The sequence below is a fragment of the Brugia malayi genome (assembly GCF_000002995.4).
Source record: "Brugia malayi strain FR3 genome assembly, contig: Bm_v4_Chr3_scaffold_001, whole genome shotgun sequence".
NCBI classification, from domain to species: Eukaryota; Metazoa; Nematoda; class Chromadorea; order Rhabditida; family Onchocercidae; genus Brugia; species Brugia malayi.
Window position 1 is genome coordinate 12,442,649 of NW_025062477.1, and position 24,700 is coordinate 12,467,348.

At 20.0% G+C, this 24,700-nt stretch overlaps 1 protein-coding gene across 1 annotated transcript in view; it reads right to left on the bottom strand.

Annotated features, from left to right (window-relative positions):
• Positions 1 to 24,700, bottom strand: part of Bma-unc-13 (conserved hypothetical protein,hypothetical protein) — a gene marked incomplete at both ends in the record, with an annotated part of 64,131 nt that overhangs the window by 33,136 nt on the left and 6,295 nt on the right. Inside the window, 12 exons of the mRNA XM_043080962.1 lie at positions 7,953 to 8,061; positions 8,870 to 8,986; positions 9,352 to 9,564; positions 10,024 to 10,144; positions 10,861 to 10,925; positions 12,209 to 12,334; positions 12,613 to 12,781; positions 14,729 to 14,804; positions 16,466 to 16,614; positions 18,131 to 18,167; positions 22,752 to 22,822; positions 24,204 to 24,371. Coding sequence (XP_042936896.1) covers positions 7,953 to 8,061; positions 8,870 to 8,986; positions 9,352 to 9,564; positions 10,024 to 10,144; positions 10,861 to 10,925; positions 12,209 to 12,334; positions 12,613 to 12,781; positions 14,729 to 14,804; positions 16,466 to 16,614; positions 18,131 to 18,167; positions 22,752 to 22,822; positions 24,204 to 24,371 — 1,421 coding nt within the window. The remainder of the gene's footprint in view (positions 1 to 7,952; positions 8,062 to 8,869; positions 8,987 to 9,351; positions 9,565 to 10,023; positions 10,145 to 10,860; positions 10,926 to 12,208; positions 12,335 to 12,612; positions 12,782 to 14,728; positions 14,805 to 16,465; positions 16,615 to 18,130; positions 18,168 to 22,751; positions 22,823 to 24,203; positions 24,372 to 24,700) is intronic.

Below are 24,700 nucleotides of genomic sequence, written 5' to 3' on the forward strand. Positions count from 1 at the left end.
TATCAAAGAATCTTAAAAAAAAAAAAAAACATGATAATTATATGATAGTGATAAAATGCTTAAAATAAATGATAACTATAAAAAATAAATAAATATTTATGATGACAATAATAAAATTAGCTAAATTAAATGATAAATTATTAAAGGATCAAAAAATATGTAAAATTGTTAAGGAATTTTTCTTAAAAAAAAAAAAAAAAATAAATATGTTAATCTATTGAGGAAATTAAGATATGTGATAATTATTTTGAATTATTTTGAAATTCAAAATAAGATTAAAGATTATTTTGAAGTTTAATTTTAAACTGGAAAGACAGATGGTTGTCGTAGTGTTATTCAAATGGGTAAAAGATGTTATTGATTTTAATAGTCTAATCATAATTAACACAATCCGTTAAAATATATATACACTTTTCAATAAATGTTAAATGAGCAAAATTTGTAGCACATAAAGGTAAAGGTAAGCACATAAAGGTAAAGGTAAGCACATAAAGGTAAAGGTAAGTAAATAGAATAAAATAATTAATTAAGATGAATAATTGCATAAAAATAACAACGAAAAAAATGAAAAAGAAATTGAAATTAGTAAAATACTAAGTAATATTTTAAAGAAATGAAACAAAAAAAGAAGAATTATGAATAATTTTATAAAAAATGTTACAATATTTCTTATTTATTTCAGTTGTTTGTTTTAAAATTAATAAAAATATATATAATTTAATCATTTCATTTGATAACACAAAGTATTATCTGATAATACCATTAATATTTTAAGTATTATTTAAGTAATTATATCATTCAATTGATTAGCTTTTAATGATTCATTATGCAGTTAATGATAAATAAAATAAAGAAAAAGAAAAAGAAGGAATAGCAATGATCATTACTGATGATAATTTTGAAAAGTATATATATAATATCACAGATTTTAAATCAAAACTAAAATTTGATATAATGAAAAATCATAATGAAATTAAAAAATTGTTAACAATTTATTTTGCATTTACAAATTTCAGTATGGTTAACTGATAACTAATTTGCAATTATTTCTAAAAATCTATCATACTATATCAGTTGAAGAATTGATAACATAATATTTTTGTATAATTTTTAGAAAAAAATAATTTTTTTTTTGTTTACTTAATTTTTCGATTAGCAAAGGATAGAGTTTGAGAAATGATTTAAATTTAGCTATTAACAATGATCTTTTAATTATTTAAATTACATACATTAGCAAATTATAAATTGCAGCAAAAGAAAGGAAAAGAGAAAACATGGAAATAAATTTATTGAAATCTTTAATTTATTTTTAGATACTCAAATCATATTTGAAATTCGAAATAGCATGTGTAATTCTCATTCTCATTGTCAATTTTATCGCATATTGAAAATTTTAAACAATTTTAAAATGATAGGAAATATATATTAAAAATAATATATTTTAATATGTGCTGAAAATACAATGGAATATTAGAAAGGTTCTATTATTTTTTTGATATTTTAATTTTTGTTACATATTTTAATTTAATTCCTAGCTAATTTATATGAAACTTTCTTGTGACAAATTAATTTCCACCTAATTTCAAAATCAAAAATTTTATTTGGTCAAAATTCAATAATTGATTAGTGAATAAATTGAGAAAAATATTGGATGAAACGAACTGAAACAAAAAAAAAAAAAAAAAAAAAAAAAATGATTGAAATACGAAAGTTAGATTTCCGATGAGAAAAAAAAAAAAAAACAAAAAACTAAAATTTCTTCAAGAAAAAAGGAAAAAAGAGAAAGAGAGAGAGAGAGAGAGAGAGAAAAAAACAATAAGAATTGCTACAATTCAATTTCTAAATTTAACTTAAAAGAGAATTTTACATTTTCAATTTTAAAATAATGAAAAAGTAAAAAAATTTATATTGAAAATGTTGAAATAACAGATAAAAGGTAGAGAAAAAAAAATCAAATTAATAGATGAATATTATAAAAATGAAATGATATTTTATATATAAATGAAAACGAAAAAAAAAAAAAAGAACGGTCGAAAAAGGAAGCAAAAAAACGGAAAGAAAATAACCGGAAAAAAAAGTTGATAAATTAGATGTGACAAAAAATCAAATTTAAAAAAAAAAAAAGAAAAGGAAAATGGAAAGAAAGTAAAATCTGAAAAATGAACTATTTTATAGTTTATTTTTAGAATATATAAATTGAAATTGATTCTTTCATTTTAATTAATCATTAATCCTTTTCTCATCTAATTCGTTACCTTTTTTGTTGTTTTTTTTTTTTCATTTCTTTTTTTTTTTTGCACTATTTATCATATATATTTGTAAATACTAATTAATTAATTAATTAATTATACTCATTAATACTATTTCATTTAATTTTCATTCATTCTTTGATCTTTTATTTCTCTTTTTTAATCATTAATTTTAACAAATATTATTAAAGATAATTTTAAGAGATAGAAAAAAGAAAGACAAAGAGAGAGAGAGAGAGAGAGATAGAAGCACAAAGGAGAAGGAAAATTAGAAATAAAATAATATTTAAATTTATGATTTCATTCAAAATATCTAACAAAAAAAAAAAAAAAGCAAATAAAAAATAAAATATTGAAACATTTTTGAAAAAAACAATTGTCAAATTAAGAAACATCTCAGAACTTTTATACTGTCGTTTTTGCTTATATACAATGTTTGATTAGCTTAAACTAGCTAATTTCAACTAGCCTAGCATTTTTCTATAGCCTTAAAAAAAAAAATAAAAAAAAAAAAACAGTCATTTTTTTTTTCTTTCTTTATAGAATTTCATTTTTTTTTTTTTTCTTCGTTTGCTTTCATCTTCCTCTTGAAAACTATTTTTCATCTTTTTTTCTCGCATATACTCATTTTTAGAAATATAAAAGTATCAAAGATTTTATCAACAAGAAGTAATCCTGAAATTGAAATTCAATATGAAATGTTTTCACTAATTTAAGTTAAAAAAGAAAAGGAAATTAAAATAGTAATTAGATTGTACCAAATTAAAATTAGAAGTAACAAATATCCGATAAATATTAATAAAACTAGAAATAAATATGAAAATAGTAATTAAATTGTGAAAACAAGAAATAATAATAATAATAAAAGCAAGAAAAAATATTTAAATTAATTCAAATAGGAAAAAGAATTTAAAAAATTGACACTAATTAATTTGATTATAATATTATAAAAAGAAAATATGAATTCTTCGTTTCATCTCTTTTCTAAAAAAAAAAAAGTTATATGATTATTTTCACAATTGCATTTTTATAATGTAAAAAAAAGAAAATAATTTAACGTTTCCCTTTTTTTAAAAAAAAAAAAATCTACTTTTCATAAAATTTCGTTTTGCATAAAATTTTGTGTTTTTTTTTTCACTTCAAAAACAAAAAAGAAAAATTATAAAAAATCTTTTCTTTAAAACGAAAAAAAGAAATTTACTATAAAAGATGCTAAAGGAAAAAATTATTTTAACAATAAAGTGTTTAGGAAACAAAAATAAATGTCAACAAATTTTAGTTAAAAATTTACAATTCGATTTAATCAAATGATAAGTTTATAAAACAAAACGAAATGAGAAAATTTGAATTGCTAAAAAGTAATTTCAATTAATCATCAAAATATTAAATTATTCATTGACTCAATTATTAGAAATATAAACTAAAGTGAAAAAAAAGAAAAAGAATTAATAATAAAAAAAAAAAAAAAAAAAATGCTAATATATAAAATTGATAATATAAATTAATAGCAGTTAAAAATTATTAAAAAAAACTATTAGTAGGTATTAAATAAAGGATTTTTTGTATGAAAATTTAAATCTGTTTGAAATTTAAGTTTTCATCAAATATTATTGAAAAAAAAAAAAAAAATAGAAAAAGAATTTGAAAAAAAAAAAAATAAAAAATGGAGCATTTTCATAATTGGAAGAATAAAATTGTTTCTTCTTCCTCTTTCTTTTCTATTTTTATTTATTTATTTTTTCTTTCTGAAAATTATGCATCAAAAAGAAAAAAGTTGAACAAAAGAAAAAAAGAAACAACATTGTAAAAATTTCAAACAATTTTTATGGATTAAAATTAGAAATGTTAAATAAGTGAGAGAGAGAGAGAGAGAGGGAGGGAGAGAGAGAAAAAACAGCTAGAGAATGCAAGAAATATTGCACATATATGTCAGAAAAGAAAAAAAATATTTGAGTGTGAAAATAATAATAAGTTGCTAGATGCAATTTAAAATGCCAAGAAATCTTGGCTTATTTTAAAAATAAAACCAATAAAATTAAGTAAGTCTGTGTGAGAGAGAGAGAGAGACAGAGAGTGACACAGAGAGAGAAAGAAAGAGGAAGAAAAAGAATATGTGAATGAATGAGTGAGAAAGAATGAGAAGAATTTTTAAGAATTGCTTTTTTCAAAAAGATTTTGCTATTATCATTTTGTTGTTTAAAAATGTTTGCAAAAGTGAATGATAAACAACATACTTGTTAATCATTCAAATCTTTTTTTTTTCCTTTTTCATTTGTTTCTTTTCTGAATGCATAATATTTCAAACAATTTTCACTCTCTAACTTGCATCCATCATTTTTTTTTTACCTTAGCATAAATTTTATGATTATATCTTTTTTTTTTTTTTTATGATTTTATGAATTATGATTATATCAAAATTTGCAAATATTAAACTTATTATCATCTAATTTATCACACTTGAATCTAGATGTTTAATTATCATATCAGTTTAATTAACATACCTCTATTATCATTCCTTCATGTATTTATTTCTAAAAAGTTTTATTTCTAAATACTTTTTTCAAAAAAAAAAAAATTAAATTAAATTCATTAATAATACCTTAAATGAGATATTTAATTATCATAATTCTATTATCATTCTAATATCATACTTCCAAGTATTTATTTTTAAAAAATACTATTTTTTTTTTTCAAAAAAAAAAAAAAAAAAAAGAAGAAATTGTGTTATTATTTAACAAAAATATGATTATTTTACATTAGTTTCATTTATAAAATTTTTTTCTGATTTCAATGATTTTAGTAATAATTTTAGGTCAAAATTTTTCTGAAGCATTTAAGAAAATACTATAAAAATTGTTTCATTTTTAATAAATTTTCAAAAATCATATCCATGTTAAACATTTCATTAACATTATTGCATTTCTATCACAAAAATAATTTTTTAAATCTCATTTATTTTCTTAAAATATGACAAAAAAAAAAAATTGTTCCAAACGTTTTATTTTGTTTTTTATTACAAAACCGTTTTATTTTGTTTAAATTGAAATAATACAATTCATTTTCAATATTTCATGAAATGATTACATAAAAATTAGTTAAAACAAATTCCTTTGTAAAGAAGTAATTTTTGAAAATTTATCGAAAATGGACCAATTATTTGGCATTAGTTTGAAATTTTAAAAATGCATTTGTTTTTAATAGTGGAAATCGTATTTTAAATCAATAAAAACTCAGTTTTGAAAAAAATTTAATTTACATTATCAAAATTGTTTAAATAAATGCAGCCAAATGTAATTAGCAAAAGCTATTAAATTGCTAATAATTTATGATATATGAACAGATAATTAAAACTAAAATTCCGTAAGGAACATAATATGATTATGATAAATGTTTCAAGAATTGTTGACAAAATTTATCCAAAATAAAATAAGCAAAATATTTCGTTTTTTAAATTTTTTAAAATAGGATTTTTCTTTTTCTTAAATTAGAAAATATGATACGAAAATGAAATATGATACTTGTGAATTAGAAGTTCATCCTCTAATGAACCCAAACAATATTAATTCAGGAAAAAAAAAAAAAAAAGTGAAATTAGAATCGCAGATGGATCAGTAAGAAAACGAAGGCATTTTACTGTTTTTAACAAACAGAAAAAGAAAAAATTAATAATAAAATAATAAAAATAATATTTTTCAAACAAATATATAATAGCATTTTTAAAATTTAAAATAAATTTTTCTTTTCTATTTGAAAATAAAAATTGTGCTAAATTAGATATGATAACTGCAAATTAATGAACAGATACAATATGAAATAAACAATTATATATAAGTATTTTTAGATAATAATAATAATTTTTTTTTTCATAACAACAATAAGAATGTTGATAATGAATAATTATTAACAACAATAATAATGATGATTAATCACACTAATAATAATAATAATAATAGTGATAATAATAATTGTTATTAAAATAATAATAAAATAATAAGCAACAATAATCATAAAAATATAAATGATAATGATGAAATAAGTTTTTCCTATGTTCATTTCATATCTCACTCCAAATATAGAATTAAATTTTAAACAATTAATTAATCAATTTCAATTCAAATTTAATTTTCTCCAAGATATCTGTATATTGTGAGTAATATTCAAATTTTCAGGTATTATAAAAGCCATCTATAATAATTTTAATTTTTTTTTTTTTTTTTTTTTTTGTCCACAAAAGCCTTTACTCATTGCTACTATGTCACATTTCAAGATTAAAAGTGACAAGATGACAAAATTGATAGCAATAAAAGAATAGGAATAGGATCAGCAACATTTCTATCTTTTCAAACTTAAAAATGTTAGGGAATGCTGAAATTTTTTAAATTTCAATTTTTTTTCTAACAGAAAGAAAAATTGCAGAAAAAATTTGAAAATATACTATTTCGATTTTTGAAAATACGTTTTTTTGTTTTTTTATTTTTTTTTTTTTTTTTTTGGAATTCTCTCTAATTCAATTTCTCGTTCTTATGCTTTCGATTTTTTTTTTCTCTCTGTTTTGAAAATTATGAAAATATTGCAAATATTTTGAAAAAAATATTTTACATTAAAACCATCTTTGTTGTTTCTAAATATTAATAATAAATATTCTGTTTTAATTTTTAAACTTATTTCCAAAATAACTTTTATTGTTATTAGTATCGTTATTATTGCTATTACAATTGTTAATAATATTTTTATTATTATTATTGCATATTATTACACTATTATTATTTATTATTATATTCCTATTCTTATTATTATTACTATTAATATTATCATTATTTGTTATTAATATATCATTATTATTGTTAATATATCACAGTTGTCATCGTTATTATTATCATTATCGCTGTCACCACTGCTATCAGCACCAGCATTATTATTAACATTATATTATTATTATTATCAGTATATCATAACTGTCATTGTTTTCATTATTATTATTACTATTATTATCATTATCGTTGTCATCACTGTTATCAGCATCAGCATTATTATTAAAATTATATTATTATCACTGAACAGCATCTACAAGTGCCTATTTTTACTTACTATTAATAAATAATTTAATTTAAAATAAGTAGAAGTAAATTTTCTTGCAAAATGTTTAAAAATTCGATTGCAATGAATTAAATTAATTAAGCCAGAACTAATTTTAACATATGTTAAATTAGAATTTATGAAAAAGATGGGGATATAAATTAGAAAATTCAAAAGAAAAGTCATGATGATTAGAAAAAATAATTGTTAGAATATTACTTTCTATTTTGCTTCTGTAAAAATTCAAAAGTTTTTTAATAAGCATAAATCATCTTCTAATTCCATTAATGTAAAATAATATTGTTTGAAGTTTTATTAAAAAAATTCATTTTATTTTTTCAAATTTAAACAAAAACATTAGTAATTTCACTTTGTAATACCTTTGTTTTAATAAAATTTGAAGTGCAAACGTTTTTTTTTTCCTTTTATCAATGAAGAAATGCGCATATTCTGCATGTTAAAATTATAATAATCGTAAAGTAGCAATTTAATTTGTTTTCTCTTTTCATAAATTAAATTTAACTAATCTAAAACACATTGATTCTTTGTAACAAAAAAAAGCAAAAAAAAAAATTTCAAATATTTCGAATTAAAAAAAAAATAAACAAAAACAAATCAAAATGCAACCTTAATTCCAAGTATTCGACATGTATCCTCATAAGCTTTATGCCATAAATTTTTATAATTTCTTTTTGATAATATCAATTCGGCTTCATTAATCCTTTCAATTTCATTCCTAAAAATAATTGTTTTTTTTTTCTTTGTATATTTTTCAATTTAGAAAATAAAATTTTAACGAATTTTTGGAAAAAAAAAATTTAAAAAAATTTTAATTACTAACTTTTCAGCTCAATTGATCATCATTAATACAGTTTATCAAATCAAATATTTCTTTTATCACACAATTTATTTCATAGCAAAAATTTGCATTCAAAAAAAAAAAAAATTACAATGTTTATTACATTGAATAAAATTTTTTAAATAAAAAAAAAAAAAATGCTAACTTTATAGCAATTTAAATTATTTCCATTCATTAATAAAAAGTATTCAATAATATCACTAAACAAAAATTATTAATTGCTCATTTTTAACTCATTTTTGTTAATTTAAACCATTTTTTAATTCTCTTTTCTTCTTCCTCTCTCTGAACAGAAATCTTGCGAACAGCAAAATTAATTTTATATTTCAAATTATTATTTTTTTTTTTTGATTTCATTTTCATCTTTCCTTTTTTTTTACAAATGCATTAACATAAATTCAATATATTTTTCATTTTTTTTTTTTTTTTTTTGAAAATTTAAATGTTTCACTTTTGTCTAATATCAAATCTAGATGTGTGAAATTTTTTTTACTATTACTATTAATGTTAGTAATATATGTTCATTAATTAACTTTTTAATTATTATTGTTAAATTTTGATATATTATATGAAATATGCATTCTTAATTTAAAATAATATTTAAATTTTAATTAATATTTGAGTTCTATTCTTTTTTTCTATTCTAGAAATTGTAGAAAAGGAAAATAAAATTAATCAGTCATACATTTGCTGATTATCATCCATTGTAAATTGCACTTTTAATATCTTCGATTGCATTTCATCATTATTGTGGCGCTCAAATGAACATTGCGCCTCATTAAGTTCATTTTCTATTTCTTGTCTACAATGTAAACAAATTAATATAAAAATAGAATTCTTTATTTAAAAAGAAGAAAAAAGGAATTTTTAAACTTTTCAATAACTAAAAAGAAAAAAAAAAGTTAAAATATTTGAAACATTTAAATAAAATCAATAATAATAACATTTTTTTTTTTATAAATATAATATATAATTGAATTAAAAATAATAATTAAAATAAATTTTAAACTAATCAATATAAGAGAAAAAGAAGTTAAAATATTTGAAACATTTGAATAAAATCAATAATAATAATTTTTTTTTTTACAATTATAATATATATAATTGAATTTAAAAAAATGATTAAAATAGAAACGAAAACGATAATTAAAAAAGAATAAATTATACTTTTCATTGATGGAATATTGCTTGTTATGATCATATCGTATTTGATCAAAATTATTAATTGAACCATTCGGTAGTTGTTGATTAGTGAAATTTAATTGATGATTATTTAAATCATTGATATAATAATGATTCATTTCAGGATGATCCAATGATTCATGTTCTGATTCTGTTGGTGGCATATCATATTGATTTGTTAATGTAGATGATTTATTCCTGTAAAAATCATTGCTATAAATAATTTAACAAAAAAAAATTTTTATTGTCTTTTTTTTTTTTTTATTAATATGATTAAATATAAAAATATTAATTTAAAAAAAAAATAAAAAAAATTAAAAAATTAATTTTTGGCATCATTTATTGTACACTGCCATTATTCCGATTACTATTATTAATTGCATTCATCATTTATTAAAATTATTTTAATTATTATTTATTACTAATATTCATTACTGTTATTATTTTTTTATTATTGTTTAATACTACTGTTTATTATTATTATTGTTATTGATATTAATTATTATCATCATTAACATTATTATTGTTATTGTTATTAATCATTGATTTATATGAAGAACTGAATGAAACTATCATTTCAATCTATTACCTATTTACTTTTTCTTTTTTCAATTTTAAATGATGAATGAAAAGATGAAAGAAAGATTATTGACTCACTGCATTACTGTCGAATAATCATGCCAAATCTCATCATCATCATCATCATCATCATCAACATCAACATTATTATCATCATCATCATCACCATCCTCATCATCATCATCATCATTGATAATGCCTTCATAAGAAAGAATGATTTTATCAACAAAAATATTTTAAAAAAGGAAAACGAATCAAATTTTAAAGCAGAAGCATTTCATAGATTAAACCACACAACAAAGTAAAAAAAAAGTCAAACTTTAATAAAATTCTTTTGCAAATTAAGCTCACTTCAATTTTACAGACATATCAGTTAGTTACACTTTTAAATAATAATGATAATAGCATAACATTCAACAACATACTTTTACTTTCTTTCCTTTTTTTTTTTTTTTGTTATATAAATTTAAATTATATTATCATTGATATCTTTAGTTATCATTTATTTTTAAAAATATTAGCAATCAATTTTCTCATTTCTTTTTATATAAATATTAATGTTTTCATTATTATTTATATTTATATGGCAATATTGATTTTTCAATTTTCTTTTCATTTTCTTTTTTTTTTTTTTTTTTTTTTTTTTTTTTTTTTTTTCTTCCTCTTTTGTCAATTTTTGAAATGTATATAACTTAAGCTTAATTCAAATATATTTGTAAAAATTTATAACACATTGCGATTTAAATTTAGAAAACAAAAAAGTTTTCATTGTAAATTATGAATTATTATTTTTTTACTCTTGAAATATTTAAATTTTATTACAAATTTTTAAATTATATTTTTTTAATTAGATAATAATAATAATAATTAACCTTCGCATTGGAAACATTTTTTGATGTATTAGTTGTGGACGACTATTATATGATAATGGTTCTTGTTCTTCGGTCCAATCCATATTTTGTTCATCATCCCATTGTTCTCTTAAATTATTAACATTTAAATAATTGTTAATTTAAAATTTATCATAATTAATTAAAAAACAATTATCAGTTCATTACTGAAATAAATTACAAAACTATTTAGTTTAATATTATATTTTAAATTTAATTAGTCATCATTTAAGTATTCCTTTGCACTATATTTTTAATAATAAAATCTTTCATAATACTAAAAATTAAATTTGTTTATAACGATAGCATAGTACACTATACAAAACTGATAATAACTGATAATTTATCATATTTGGCAAATAATTAATCAAATGCTTTGATAAAATTTAAATTTCTGATTAAAATAAAGGAAAAAAAATTAAAACAAATTTTTTATTAAATAAGAAATTATCAAATAAAACCTAAGTATGTATCATATATTTAGCAAAAGATGTGACAAATTAAATGTCCTTTTGTTATCAATTATAATTTGTTTCATAGAAAAATATACTAATCAAAATTTAAATTTAAGCTAAAATGAAAAGCATAGAGAAAAAAAGAAGTAAAAGTAAAGAATTAAAATTACTATATTAGTTATCAAAAAAAAAAAAATGAGGTAAGAAAATCAGTTAAAGAGAAGAAAAAAGATAAAAAGAAGAAAATAAGTGGAAAAAACTTTGAAAAAAAAAAAAAAATTAGTAAAATGATCCAACAAAAGAATTATGCGTAAGCTATTTAGAGGAATTTTTTGATAAAGAATAATTGAATACGTATTTTTATCATTTTAACTGGAGAAAAAAAATGATAATAATAGTACTAGCAATAATAATAACAATGATGATAATGATAATAATAATATAAAAGATAACAAAAATATATTATAACAATAACTTAAAAAAAAAAAATAGTAATGAAGAAGTATCAATAATAAATTAATTAACTGATAAATATTAGAAAATTTTTAGTCACATAAAAATTCAATCAGAACTAATTAGTGAGCTAACAATTTAATTTTGTTTTTTTCAACGTCAAACATTGAACATATTTTATATAACATTTTGATTTGAAAATATATTTATCGCAAATTTTATCAATAAAAATAAAATTAAGCATTAAATAGAATTCTGGTTTCAAAAAAAAAAAAAAAGAAAATTAAAAATATTACAAATCTTTTTACTAAAACTACTGATAATAACTCATTATCAGTGCTAATTGCTATATTTATCATTACTTTATGTAAAATTATGATTCAAAAAAAAGAAAATAATTCTAAAATCTAATTTAAAAAAAATGAAAGAATTTAAAATTTTATAATTGAAAAAGTAAAAAGACACCTTGCTTCATTATCATTATGATATTCATCACTTTGATATTGCTCACCAGATGTACTGGGATGAAAGTAATCATCTGATTGTTCAACTGGATCATAATAATGTCTATCATGATAATCATTATCATAGCTACAAGTAATCATTATCATTTATCACTAACTGAATTAGCATTAATTTCTTTATAACAAATAATATTTTTGTTAATTTTTTTAAATTTTAAAATAATATTTCAATACATAGTTCTCAAAAATTGTTGATTTAAATTTTCAATTAATTTATCAAAATATAATTTAATATTTACACTTAATAACAATTAAATATCAAAATATAATTCAATATTTATAATTAAATAAAAAAAAAAATATAGGAAAAATGTGAAATGCAAAAAAAAAAAAAAAAAAAATGACTTTAAACTATTCCGATTTCTCTCCGAACGATCATATTCATCATTATTTTCAATATTATAAACATTACGTAACATAGATTCTTGTCTTACGGTTTCACGTGAATATTGATGACGTGATAGCGAAGCGTTTACTTCCGTTGAATAACCAAGCATATCATCATAATATTCAGCTAAAATTCATCATTCATTCAAATCTTATGAAAAATAAAAAAAAAAAAAAAAAGCAAAAAAAAAAGAAATTTAATTATCTCTGAAAACATTTACAAAGCCACTAAATGAAACAATTAAATGATTAAATTAAAATGAAATGTTTTTCCAATAAATAGTAAATGGATTTAGAATAAATTTACAAATAATATTATTGTAACAAAAAGAAACGAAAAAAAAAAGGAATTATCATTTCTCTTAATAATTGTTTACTTTAAAAAATCAAATTTTGAAAATTTTTAATTAATAATTAATTATGAAATAAAATTTTAAAAGCTTCACCTCATGCCAAAAAAAAAGTGGAAATTTCTTTTTTTTTTTAATTTTAATATTAATTTTAACTGATATATAATATTTTATTATCACTATTACTATACAAAGAAATATTAATAATTTATAGTATACGATGAAATTGAAATTTCCATTAGAAATATGTATGTGTATGTGTATGCATGTGTGTGTATGTGTATGCATGTGTATGTATGCATGTATGTATGTGTGTGGGTGTGTCGGTGTCTGGCAGATGTTTATAGGAATTAAAAAACAATTGACAAATAAGAAATGGAAAGAGAAGGAAGTGACATCGTCGAGAATAAATGTGGCTGTGACGTATGACAGAAAAAAGGAAAGGAAAAAAAAAACAAAATAGGAAGGATAAAGAGGTAATGTAGAACTGATAATTTTTGAATAAAAATGAGAAAAAAATCTCTGCCTTTGAAAAAAAGAAAGAAACAAAAAAGAGAGAAAGAAGGAAATGAGTGAGAGGAAGGAGGAGAAGGAAAAGGAGGAGGAAAAGGAGGAGGAAATGGAGAAGGAAAAGGAGAAGGAAAGGAGGAGGAAAAGGAGGAGGAAAAGGAGAAGGAAAAGGAGAAGGAAAAGGAGGAGGAAAAGGAGGAGGAAAAGGAGGAGGAAATGGAGAAGGAAAAGGAGGAGGAAAAGGAGGAGGAAAAGGAGGAGGAAAAGGAGGAGGAAAAGGAGAAGGAAAAGGAGGAGGAAAAGGAGGAGGAAAGGAGGAGGAAAGGAGGAGGAAATGGAGAAGGAAAGGAGGAGGAAAAGGAGGAGGAAAGGAGGAGGAAAAGGAGGAGGAAAGGAGAAGGAAAAGGAGAAGGAAAAGGAGGAGGAAAAGGAGGAGGAAAAGGAGAAGGAAGAGGAGAAGGAAGAGGAGAAGGAAAAGGAGGAGGAAAAGGAGGAGGAAAAGGAGAAGGAAGAGGAGAAGGAAAGGAGGAGGAAAAGGAGGAGGAAAAGAAGAAGAGGAGAAGGAAAAGGAGGAGGAAAAGGAGGAGGAAAAGGAGAAGGAAAAAAGAAAAAGTAAAACTGATCGAATGTAAAAAAAAAGAAAAATTAGTGTATATCATTTGGAAGTGTAAATTAAAATGAGAAATAATTTAAATTAGAATAAATGAGTGAATAAGAAGGTAATGAAGTAATTAAATGCATGAATGAATTGTTATTGATCGATGATAGTTAGTGAGTTATTTGAAAATTAAAAATAATTAAAGAGGAAGAGAGAGAGAGAGGGAGAGAGAGAGAGAGTAAAGATGTAATTTCGTAAAGATAACGATGATTAGGAAGATGAATTATTTTGAAGGCAAAAATAGTTTTATTGAATAAATATGCATAAATTAATGTTAGGATAAATCCTTTCTTTTTTTTTTTTTCCGTAATAAATATTTTACTATATTATAATTATTTCATTCAATTAACAGAATTATTTAATTATTTCATTTAATAGATAAAATTCCTTTTGCTTTAATCAATTTCAAATGAAATCATTATGTAGCAAAATAATTATTACAAAAAAAAAGCAAAATTTGAATAAAAATTTATGATATAAAGATTAAAAAAAAAGGTAATTGACTTTAATTAATTTAATTAAAGTTCAATTTAAAGAAAGAAAAGAATTGACAAACTTGATTTTTGAATTTGTTCACTATCATCTGGATAGAATTGTTGTCGATAGGCATCTTCTTCATCTTCATAACTTGCCTGCAATATCTGTTCATGGGATAATTAATAATTAATGCTTATTGCTATCATTACTTTTTTTAAAAAAGAAAAAAAAAATCAAAAATCAAAGTAACTAATAATTAAGTGGAATTAATCACTTCAATTCCAAAAATTCAACGAAAAAGAAAGGAAGATTTCTTCCAAAAAGCAAAAGAAATTCGAGAGTGAAGGTAATAATAATAATAATAATTAGTGAGTAACAATAGTATTAGTAATAATGATAATTATAAAATGATAATAACAGTAAGAGCAATAATAATAGTGATAATAATAATAATAATAATAATGAATAATAAAGTAATAGTAGATACCAATAATAACCAATAATGATGACTGCAATTTTAATTATTATTATTATAATATAGTCATAATCAAAGGAGAAGAATTTGAAAAAAAAAAAATGAAATCAAAATTTATAAAATGATTCTTAACAAAATAAAAGAGCAAACTAAAAAGCAAAACTTTATAAAAAAATTTCAGAAACAATAATCTTAAAAGCTAAAAATTAAAAATCTATTTAACTAATAACGAAAGCTTAGTGTAAAATTTTAATAAAAAGAAATGTTAAGTGTAAAGATGGATTAGATAGATAAATGAATGAAGTGATAATTGATTGTGCTATCAGTTATCACTTCTATATTTCTTAACATTTTCTGGTATACCCGCTCATAGCGGGGTTATTTGATTAACTGATAAATAAGGCTTACAAATTTATCTCTTATATGGCAATTATTTTGGAGAAAAAAAATATATTTTAAATTGAAAAAAGAAAAATGAAATCAAAAATAGCAAACGGTAAATGTTTTCTTTTTCTTATAAAAAAGAAAAAATCAGTAGCTGAAATAATTTTCTTCTTCATTACTAATTCATTTTTTAAAATTTAAAAAATTACCTTACATTTTTTTTAGCTTTAAATTTCTTTATTCTTTCTTCATTTTCTCAAATTTATAATATCCTTTTTTTTTTCCTTTGTATTTTTGAATTTAAATAATTTATTGTGACTTTTTTTTTTTTTAATTTCAATTAATTTCTCATAGATTATAAAAAAAAATTCCCAATTTTTTTCTAAATTAAATTTTCTAATGCAAAACATTTGTAAATTGCGATTTAATGGATAACAAGGAAAAAAAAAAAGATTTTGTTGAATAAATTCTATTTCTAACATTAATGAATGAGTTGAAATTAATTGAAATTAAAAAAAAAAAATTATCAAATAAATTCCATTTCTAAAATTAATGAAAATAAATTTCGTTTCCAATATTAATGAGAATAAATTCCATTTCTAATATTAATGAAAATAAATTCCATTTCTAATATTAATGAGAATAAATTCCAATTCTAATATTAACGAAAATAAATTCCATTTCTAATATTAATGAGAATAAATTCCATTTCTAATATGAATGAAAATAAATTCCATTTCTAATATTAATGAGAATAAATTCCATTTCTAATATGGATGAAAATAAATTCCATTTCTAATATTAATGAAATGAATTCCATTTCTAATATTAATAAAAATGAATACCATTTCTAGCATTAAAGAATTAAAATTGATTGAAATTGTTAACATATTGATTGGAATTTATTCATTTATTTATTTATTTATTTTTCTTTTTCTTTAGTACTTTTAAAATTACCTGTTCAAATGGTAAAAGATTCTTGTCGTATTGTCGTTGGTGTCGTTTATTTTGATGCAAATGACTGTACCATTGATGTGCCGAACTATTTGGATGATGGACAGGAAATGATACATCTGATGTATAATCAGAATCTTCCGAAATACCAGCTGTAAAAGAAGAAAAAACGGAAAATGAAAAGAGAGAAAGAAAAAAAAAATGAAAGAGAAAAATCAAAGGAAACGAAAATTTTTTACAATGAATGAAAAAAAAAAAAAAAAAAAAGAAAATTAAAGTAATACATTTGAATTCGAATATACCATACATTCTAATATATGTATTTGTATTTGAATTTGAGAAAAAAAAAATGAAAAAGACGAATCTTTGTTTTAATTTTCAAAAAGATTAAAAAATTGTAAATAAAAACAAACATAAAATTATATGTTAGCAATAAATTTTTTTTTTGATCATTTCATTTTCATTTTAAGCAATGATAATGATAATAAAATGATATCAATTATTATCAATTTGCATAATATTTTATCTATTTTCGATGATGAAAAAAAAAAAAAAACAGAAAACTTTAATAAGTTATCAGAATTTTTCCTTTTTTTTTTTAAACGACAAATTAAAATTCCTGCGAATGTTTTTTTTTTTTTTTTTTTTTTTTTTTTTAAATTCCTATTAAATTTGAGTATTTACTTCAATAAATGATTCTAATTATCATTAATTTTGATAGCTTGAAAAGTACTATCTAATTATTATTGAAATAACATTCACAATTCGGAGAGAAAAGAAAGAAAATAACAGATTTTGAAATTTAAATTTCTTTTTCAAATTAATCCAATGAATATATTTTAATTTTCAAATTCATTTTTTCCTTCAAATTAAAACAAAAACAGAAATTTTGTTTTTTTTTTTAAGAAATAAAACAAAAGATTTTAAGATTAGCAGATTATAAGGATAAGATGCTCAAAATTTACTTTTAGTTAAAATTAAAGGACTTTCTATTTTTTTTTTGCCAAATGTCAACAATTTTGATAAATATTTCATATATTGCCTGGTCTATTTGCTGACTGAAATAAAAGCAATTTTTATTTTTATTTTGTTTTATTTTTTATAATCTTATTTAAAAAAGATATGAAGTTTGTAGTTCAAATTTTAAAACCGATAAAATTTCACTTATAACTTTAATATTTATGTGTTATTAATTAATTAATTAATTATTTCCATTTTTAAGAAACACAAATCTGTTTATATTAATTTCAAATTAGAATTTGATATAAACAAAACTTTTTTCTTTTTTTGATTTGAATAAATAATAATAATAAAATTTATTATAATTAAAGTGAAAATTAATTTTAAACAAATCATCGCTAAGCATTCAGTAATTATTTTTATTTGATAAAATTATTTATTCTTTCTTTTTTTGCAAAGGATAAAAATAGAATTTTTGTTGAAAAAAGTTCGAAAACAAGAATAAATGCTAATAATTTCGATCTCTCTCTTTCCCTCCTTCTCTCTTTACCTCTCTCTCTCTCTCTCTTTCTTTCTTTCTTACTCCCTTTATAAAATACATAAAAAGAAATATAAATTGTGCAATGATTTTATTTTTTATTTTTTTGCTTAAAAAATTGTAATAAAATTTTTTTTTAATGAGAATAAATTTAAAGAATTAATACTTACAACGTATTAATGGAGCACGTTCTTCTTGCCAGTGATCCTGAAACTGTGAAATTTTAGAAATGAATGGATGAAAAATTAATAAATGCAAATGCCAATGATATGGCAAAAAGAATAAATAAGCTATAAATCATGATTAACTTGATTATTAATCCTCTATAAGTTTATTATCACGATTAAGATTATGTTATCAATCGATTATAACTCGTTATCACAATCAAACATGAAACAATCAGTTATCTATAGGTCATTATCATTATTAATCTATAAGTTTATTATCACGATTAAGATTATGTTATCAGTCGATTATAACTCGTTATCACAATCAAACATGAAACAATCAGTTATCTATAGGTCATTATCATTATTAATCTATAAGTTTATTATCACGATTAAGATTATGTTATCAGTCGATTATAACTCGTTATCACAATCAAACATGAAACAATCAGTTATCTATAGGTCATTATCATTATTAATCTATAAGTTTATTATCACGATTAAGATTATGTTATCAGTCGATTATAACTCGCAATCAAACATGAAACAATCAGTTATCTATAGGTCATTATCATTATTAATTTTGAAATTATTAATCGTCTATGAGTTATTATCACGATGAAAATTACGCTATCAATTGATTATAGCTCGTTGTCATAAACAAATTTCAAACCACTAGTTATCAGTAGATTATTCATAAACAAGATCACAATTACTAATCATTTATAAATCATTATCATTGTTAAGTTTGTATAATATCATAATAGTAATAATGCCATAATATTCTTTCGAGAACTAAAGAACAACAATAAAATCTTTTTAATTTTAAAATGAAATAAAATTAAAATTAAAAGATATATCTATGTCATTTATTTAACAAAAAAAAAATGTGTCCTCATTTTTATCAAATATTTCATAAATTGCTCATATTTATTAAATTTTTTAAAAATCGTTTATTAGAAAAATGAAATTAATTAATTAGTCGACCAATTTATCAATCGATCTATTATCAATAAATTCATCATTTAATAAAATGCGAAACAAAAAATAAAAAATGAATAAAACGAAAAAATGGAAAAAAGCGAAAGAAAGAAAATAAAATCTATTGTAAATTTTACATTAATAATATAAATAAAGTAAAAATATAATTTTTACTTTATTTTTTTATGAAAAAATATTGAAAAAGTTTAATAATAAATTTTGATAACAGTATATGATTACTTCTAATTATAATTTACATCTAATCATTTTGTTATTTACAGTTACAAATTTAAAATTTAAAAATAAAATTATTGTTCGTTTAATTTTTTCTTTTTCTTTTTCACTTTTCCCTCTTTTCCGTAACTAAAAACGAAAAGAGAGAAAATATAATTATCAAAAGATTTTCCATTTTTATTTGTTTTGATTGATGAGCACAAGTAAATGTTGTCGATTAAATTAAGTAAGTAAATTCAATTTTAAATAATCAAAGAGAAAAAGTATTTCTACATTTGACCAAATTTAATTTCCGTTCAGTAAGATAATTTTCCATAAAAATTTTGAAGCTGTAAATAAATTATCTGTCAATTGATTTCGTTTCATAAATTAACAAAATAAACACAATTTAATTTTTTTTTTTTCATTTCAGTTTTTTTATTTACATTTTTTTTTTTGCTCTATTCTTTTTGTTTCATTTCAACTGAAATTATATAAAAATTAAAAGAAAAAAGTAGGAAAAAAATAGCTTTACTAAAAAAAAAACCAAAAAAAAAAACTTTGCAAAAACTAATATTACTAATTACCACAATTATTTGCTTTATATGCTCTAATAAGTTATTTTTAAAAAATATTAACAATTTTATTTCTTTCATTTTAAAAAAATTTTGCTTCAAATTTTCTCTTTTTTTTTTTTTTTGTTCACAAATATCCTTCAAATTTGAAAGGAAAAGGAAATAAAAGAATGGAAGTAAACATTTATAACTAACAAAATAACAAAGTACCAATAATAGTAATAATGTCAACAATAAGTTTTTGAATATTTTCTTCCTTTTATTTTTCCTTTTTTCAAAACTTTTTTTTTTTGTTATTTTTTAAAAAGAAAGAAAAGTGAAAAAATTGAAGTGCTTTTTTGAGCAGACAATTTGGAAAATGCATACCAATTCATTTTCATTTATTTGTTATTATTTATTCATTTATTTATTTGTTTATTTATTTGCTTATTTATTTATATTGCTATTATTATTATCTATTCTTACTCTTATTATTATTATTGTCATTTATTATTATGTTGAAATTTCTATAAGAGAATTTATTAAAATATTTTTTTATTATTAGGAAATATTTTATTTTTGTTCTATTTTAATTTTTTTTTCTTAAGAATTTTTGAAATTTATGCTGATATTTTAATGTAATTGAACGAAAGAGAGAGAGAGAGAGAGAGGGGCAAAGAGAGAAAGAAAAATAAACAATAAATGAAACAAAAAAAAAAAGGGAATCAATTAAAAGAAGCAGATAAAGTAATCAATTTACCAATAAAAGTAATAATTTAATATCTGAAACAATGTTAATTTCAGAATTTTTATCTTAAATAAAATTTTATTTCAATTTTCTTTTCTGTTTTTTTCCAATATTGCAAATTATAATTATAGCATAACAATTAAATATTTGAAAATTTTTAAACTGAAAAAGAAAATTTCGCTTTATGCACTGAAAAGTTTAGTATTTCGCTCGAAATAATGAAATAATCATAAGTTTTTTTTTTTTGTCATTTGGTATTATTTTATATTTGGTGATATGATAATATTTCATTTGATAATAACTGCAAAAAAAATTATATCAATCAATCAATCAATCAGCCAATCAGTTACTCAATCAAACAGTCAATTAATGGATTAATCAATCAATCAATCAATAATCAATCAATCAATCAATTATAATATCTGCTGTAAAAAAAGTCCACTGCTATTATCCGATAAAATTATAGCTTCCTCATTTTGCTGGCATAAAACAATTAATTCATCAACTAACTAATTAATTAGTCAATCAATAAATCCATCGTCTAATCAATCAATCAATCAATCAATCAGTTTCAGACAATCAAAAATAAGCACTCATATGTAAATCATATTCCACTCTGCTCACACATAGAATTTCGACTCATTTTTGATTCACATACATCATTTTGACTTAGATATATCATTTTGATTTATTTTCAATTACAATACCCTTTTAACTGTAATGATATGATAAAAGAATAAAATGATAAAATGTGAATAAAAGGGAATTGAAAAAAAAAAACAAAAAGAAGAAGAAAAGTTTGCTATTTATCTTTAATTTTTGTTTTCCTTTTTCTTCATTCATTCATCTTTTTCTTTTGTTGTCATTTGTTAGTTTAAAATTGACAATTTGTATTTTTTTTTTTTTTCTTTTCGTCTAAAATGGATTGCTGCTTTGATTCATTTTCATTTCCTTAAATAACTCAAAAGAAAAAATTGTAAAAGTGCATTTTTGCTTGTTTGTTTGTTTGTTGTTTTTTTTTTCATTTCATTTCATTTCTTTTTGATTTTTCATGAAAGAAAAAAAGCGAGACTTATAACAGAAAGATGAAAATAAGAAAGTAAAATTTAAGAGAAAAAAAAAACACAAAAATAAAATTTGAAAAATAAATTTAAAAAGCAGATTTAGTATATTTATCTTTTTTCAAGTTTTTCTTTTTGTTTTTTTTTAATTTCATTTTATCAAACATTTTTTCTTTCTTTCTTTCTTTCTTTCTTTCTCACTCTTTCCTCTCTCTCCCTCTCTCTATCTTCCAAACCTCTCTCATCGAATTTATTCGTTTTTTGAAGATAAATATATTTAAACGTATGAAAATGCTTTAAATTCTTAATTCGTATCCAGATGATTGCGTGAATACACGTGTACAATACACGTACGTTGATAATATAAATTGAAGCGTAAAATGAAGGCCAATTAAATGATTTAAAAAAAATGAAACAATTCAAAGGAAAATGTAAGCATTTGTTAAAAAAATACTTCCAAAAAAAAAAAAAAATATATTATATATATTTTTTCTGTTTGAAAATTAGTTTAAAAATTTTCAAATTATAAATTATTTATTTATATGCAAAAAAAAAAAACTTCTAAATCATATTTGCGTTAAAAATTTTTCATTCACTTTTTTTTCCAAAAAAATTCGATTTTTTTTCTTGCATATATTTTGAAACAAATATTTGATTTTTTCATTTTTCCCCTTTTCTAAGTAATTTGAACAAAAAAAAAAAGAGAATAAAAAAAAAAATACAACTATTTATTTCATTTTTATTAAATAAGTTAAATTTTCTTTCCAATGATCACTCCAATTAAAACTTTAAATTACAAAATTTTTTAAGCTTTAATACTTTATAGTAAATACTGCAGGTCTAAAAGATGTTTATAATAAAATATTTCGATAAGAATGAACTAATTTTCTGTACATATTCATAAATTTTTTTATTTCTTTTGAAATTTAAATTTATGTTTTCCTTTCTTTAATAATTATTTGCCAAATTAATTAGAATTTAAGATAAGATGATTAATTGCTAATTTTTTGTAATTAGTTAAAAATTAATTAATTACTAAAAAAATAAATTAAAATAAAAAAACTAACACCAATTTCGATGAGACGATTTAATGCTTGCAATTTTTCTTGCAATTCTTCCGCATTAGCACCTTGTGCATCTGTAAAGAAAAAATTAAAATTATAATAATTAATTAATTAATATCATTTATATTTATATTCTAGAAGAGAAAGCACAATAATATTTATATTTTTATTCAAATATTTAACTAATTTTTAAGAAATTTCATTTTTTTGGGATGAAAAAAAAAAAAAAAAAAACGAAATTGATACATTCAGTAATAATTATACTTTTATTCAAATAGCTAACCAATTTTAAAGAAATTAAATTTTATTGGGAATAAAAATTGGAATTGAAATATGGAAAAGACAAATTTGATACATAAAATATTCAATAATAATTATATTTTTATTCAAATAGTTAGGTAATTTAAAAAAAAAAAAAATCCCATGGTTTTTCTTTTTTTTTTTTTTTTTTTGAATTTCAAATAAAAATTGGAATTAAAATATGGGAAAGATAAATTTGATGCATAGGAAATAAAAAGAAAATTTTTTGTAAAGATAAGATGGAAAGCTATCATTTAAATCTAACAATGATTGATCAATGTTGCATGTTATAAGCTTATCAAAAAAAAAAAAAAAATTGAGAAAAATATAAGCAATTTTTTAAGCAATTCATAATATTTTTCCTCTTTTTGCTTTCATAAAAATATAAATAGAAATGAAAAAAACAAAAAAAAAAATTAAAAAACTAAAGAAAAATTGAAAATTGCATTTTGAATTATAGCTATTATTATCAAGCAATCATTCATATCAAATCATTTATCACTAGCAGAAATTTCACAAAAATTTTTCTTCCTAAATTAATTAAATCATTTATCTAAATTTTTGAATTCTTCAAAAAACTATTCTCTTTTGCCTTTTTTTTCTAATGCTTTGCAACGTATAAGGAATACTTTGATTAATTGTATTTAATTATAAAAATAAAAATTGAGAGGCAAAATTTTAATTTAAAATAATATAAACGAAAGCAAGAAAAATTATTATTAATTACAAATAGTGATGCAATTTTCAAAAATTCTATAGTTTATAAAATTAATTAAATAATTAATTTTCAGAATTAAAATAGCAATTAGAATCTATTTGAAAAAATATTCTATCACAATTAAAGAAATGATTAAAAAAAGCTTTTAATTTTGAATAAATTTCCATTAATAAGTCAATGTTACTATGACATGTCAAAAAAAAAAAAAAAAAATGCGTTTGTGAAATTTAGAAAAAAGAAAATTAAATTTATAAAATTTTAATAAGAAAGCATTCTAAAATTAAAATCACGTAATCAACAAATTTGTAAAAAAATTTATCAAAATTTAGTAATTACATTTGCTTTATGAATATATAATAATGTTATATGTTGAAAAAAATAAATAAATAAATAAAAATATAATAACAAATAAAAATTTAAATTTAATAGAAACAAACCATATGGCAGTTCGAAGCGTACGTCAACTAAAATTGAGTGCCCAGTTGGACGACTTGTTCCAACCGTTTGACCATTTCGAGTTTCTAATTCTTGATCAATTTGTAACCACTTGCCAGGACCTGTTTCATTACTGTACTGCACCGATGTTAATGTTAAGTAATGCACACCTGTAATTAGCAGTAATTATTGCAAATTAATGAATTAATAAAAGAATTGGAAATTATAACGAATAATAAATTGAATATATTAATGACAATAAATAAAATTAATAAAATAATTAGAAATTATGACGAATAATGAATTGAATAAATAATTGAAAATTATGACGAATAGTGAGTTAATTAAATAATTTAAGATAATTATGAATTAATAAAATATTGGAAACCATATTTCATAGTGAATTATAAAATAATTGGAAATTAATGAAATGAATTAATAATATAATTGGAAATGAATTCATAATGAAATAATAAAGTAACGAGAAATTAATAATAAT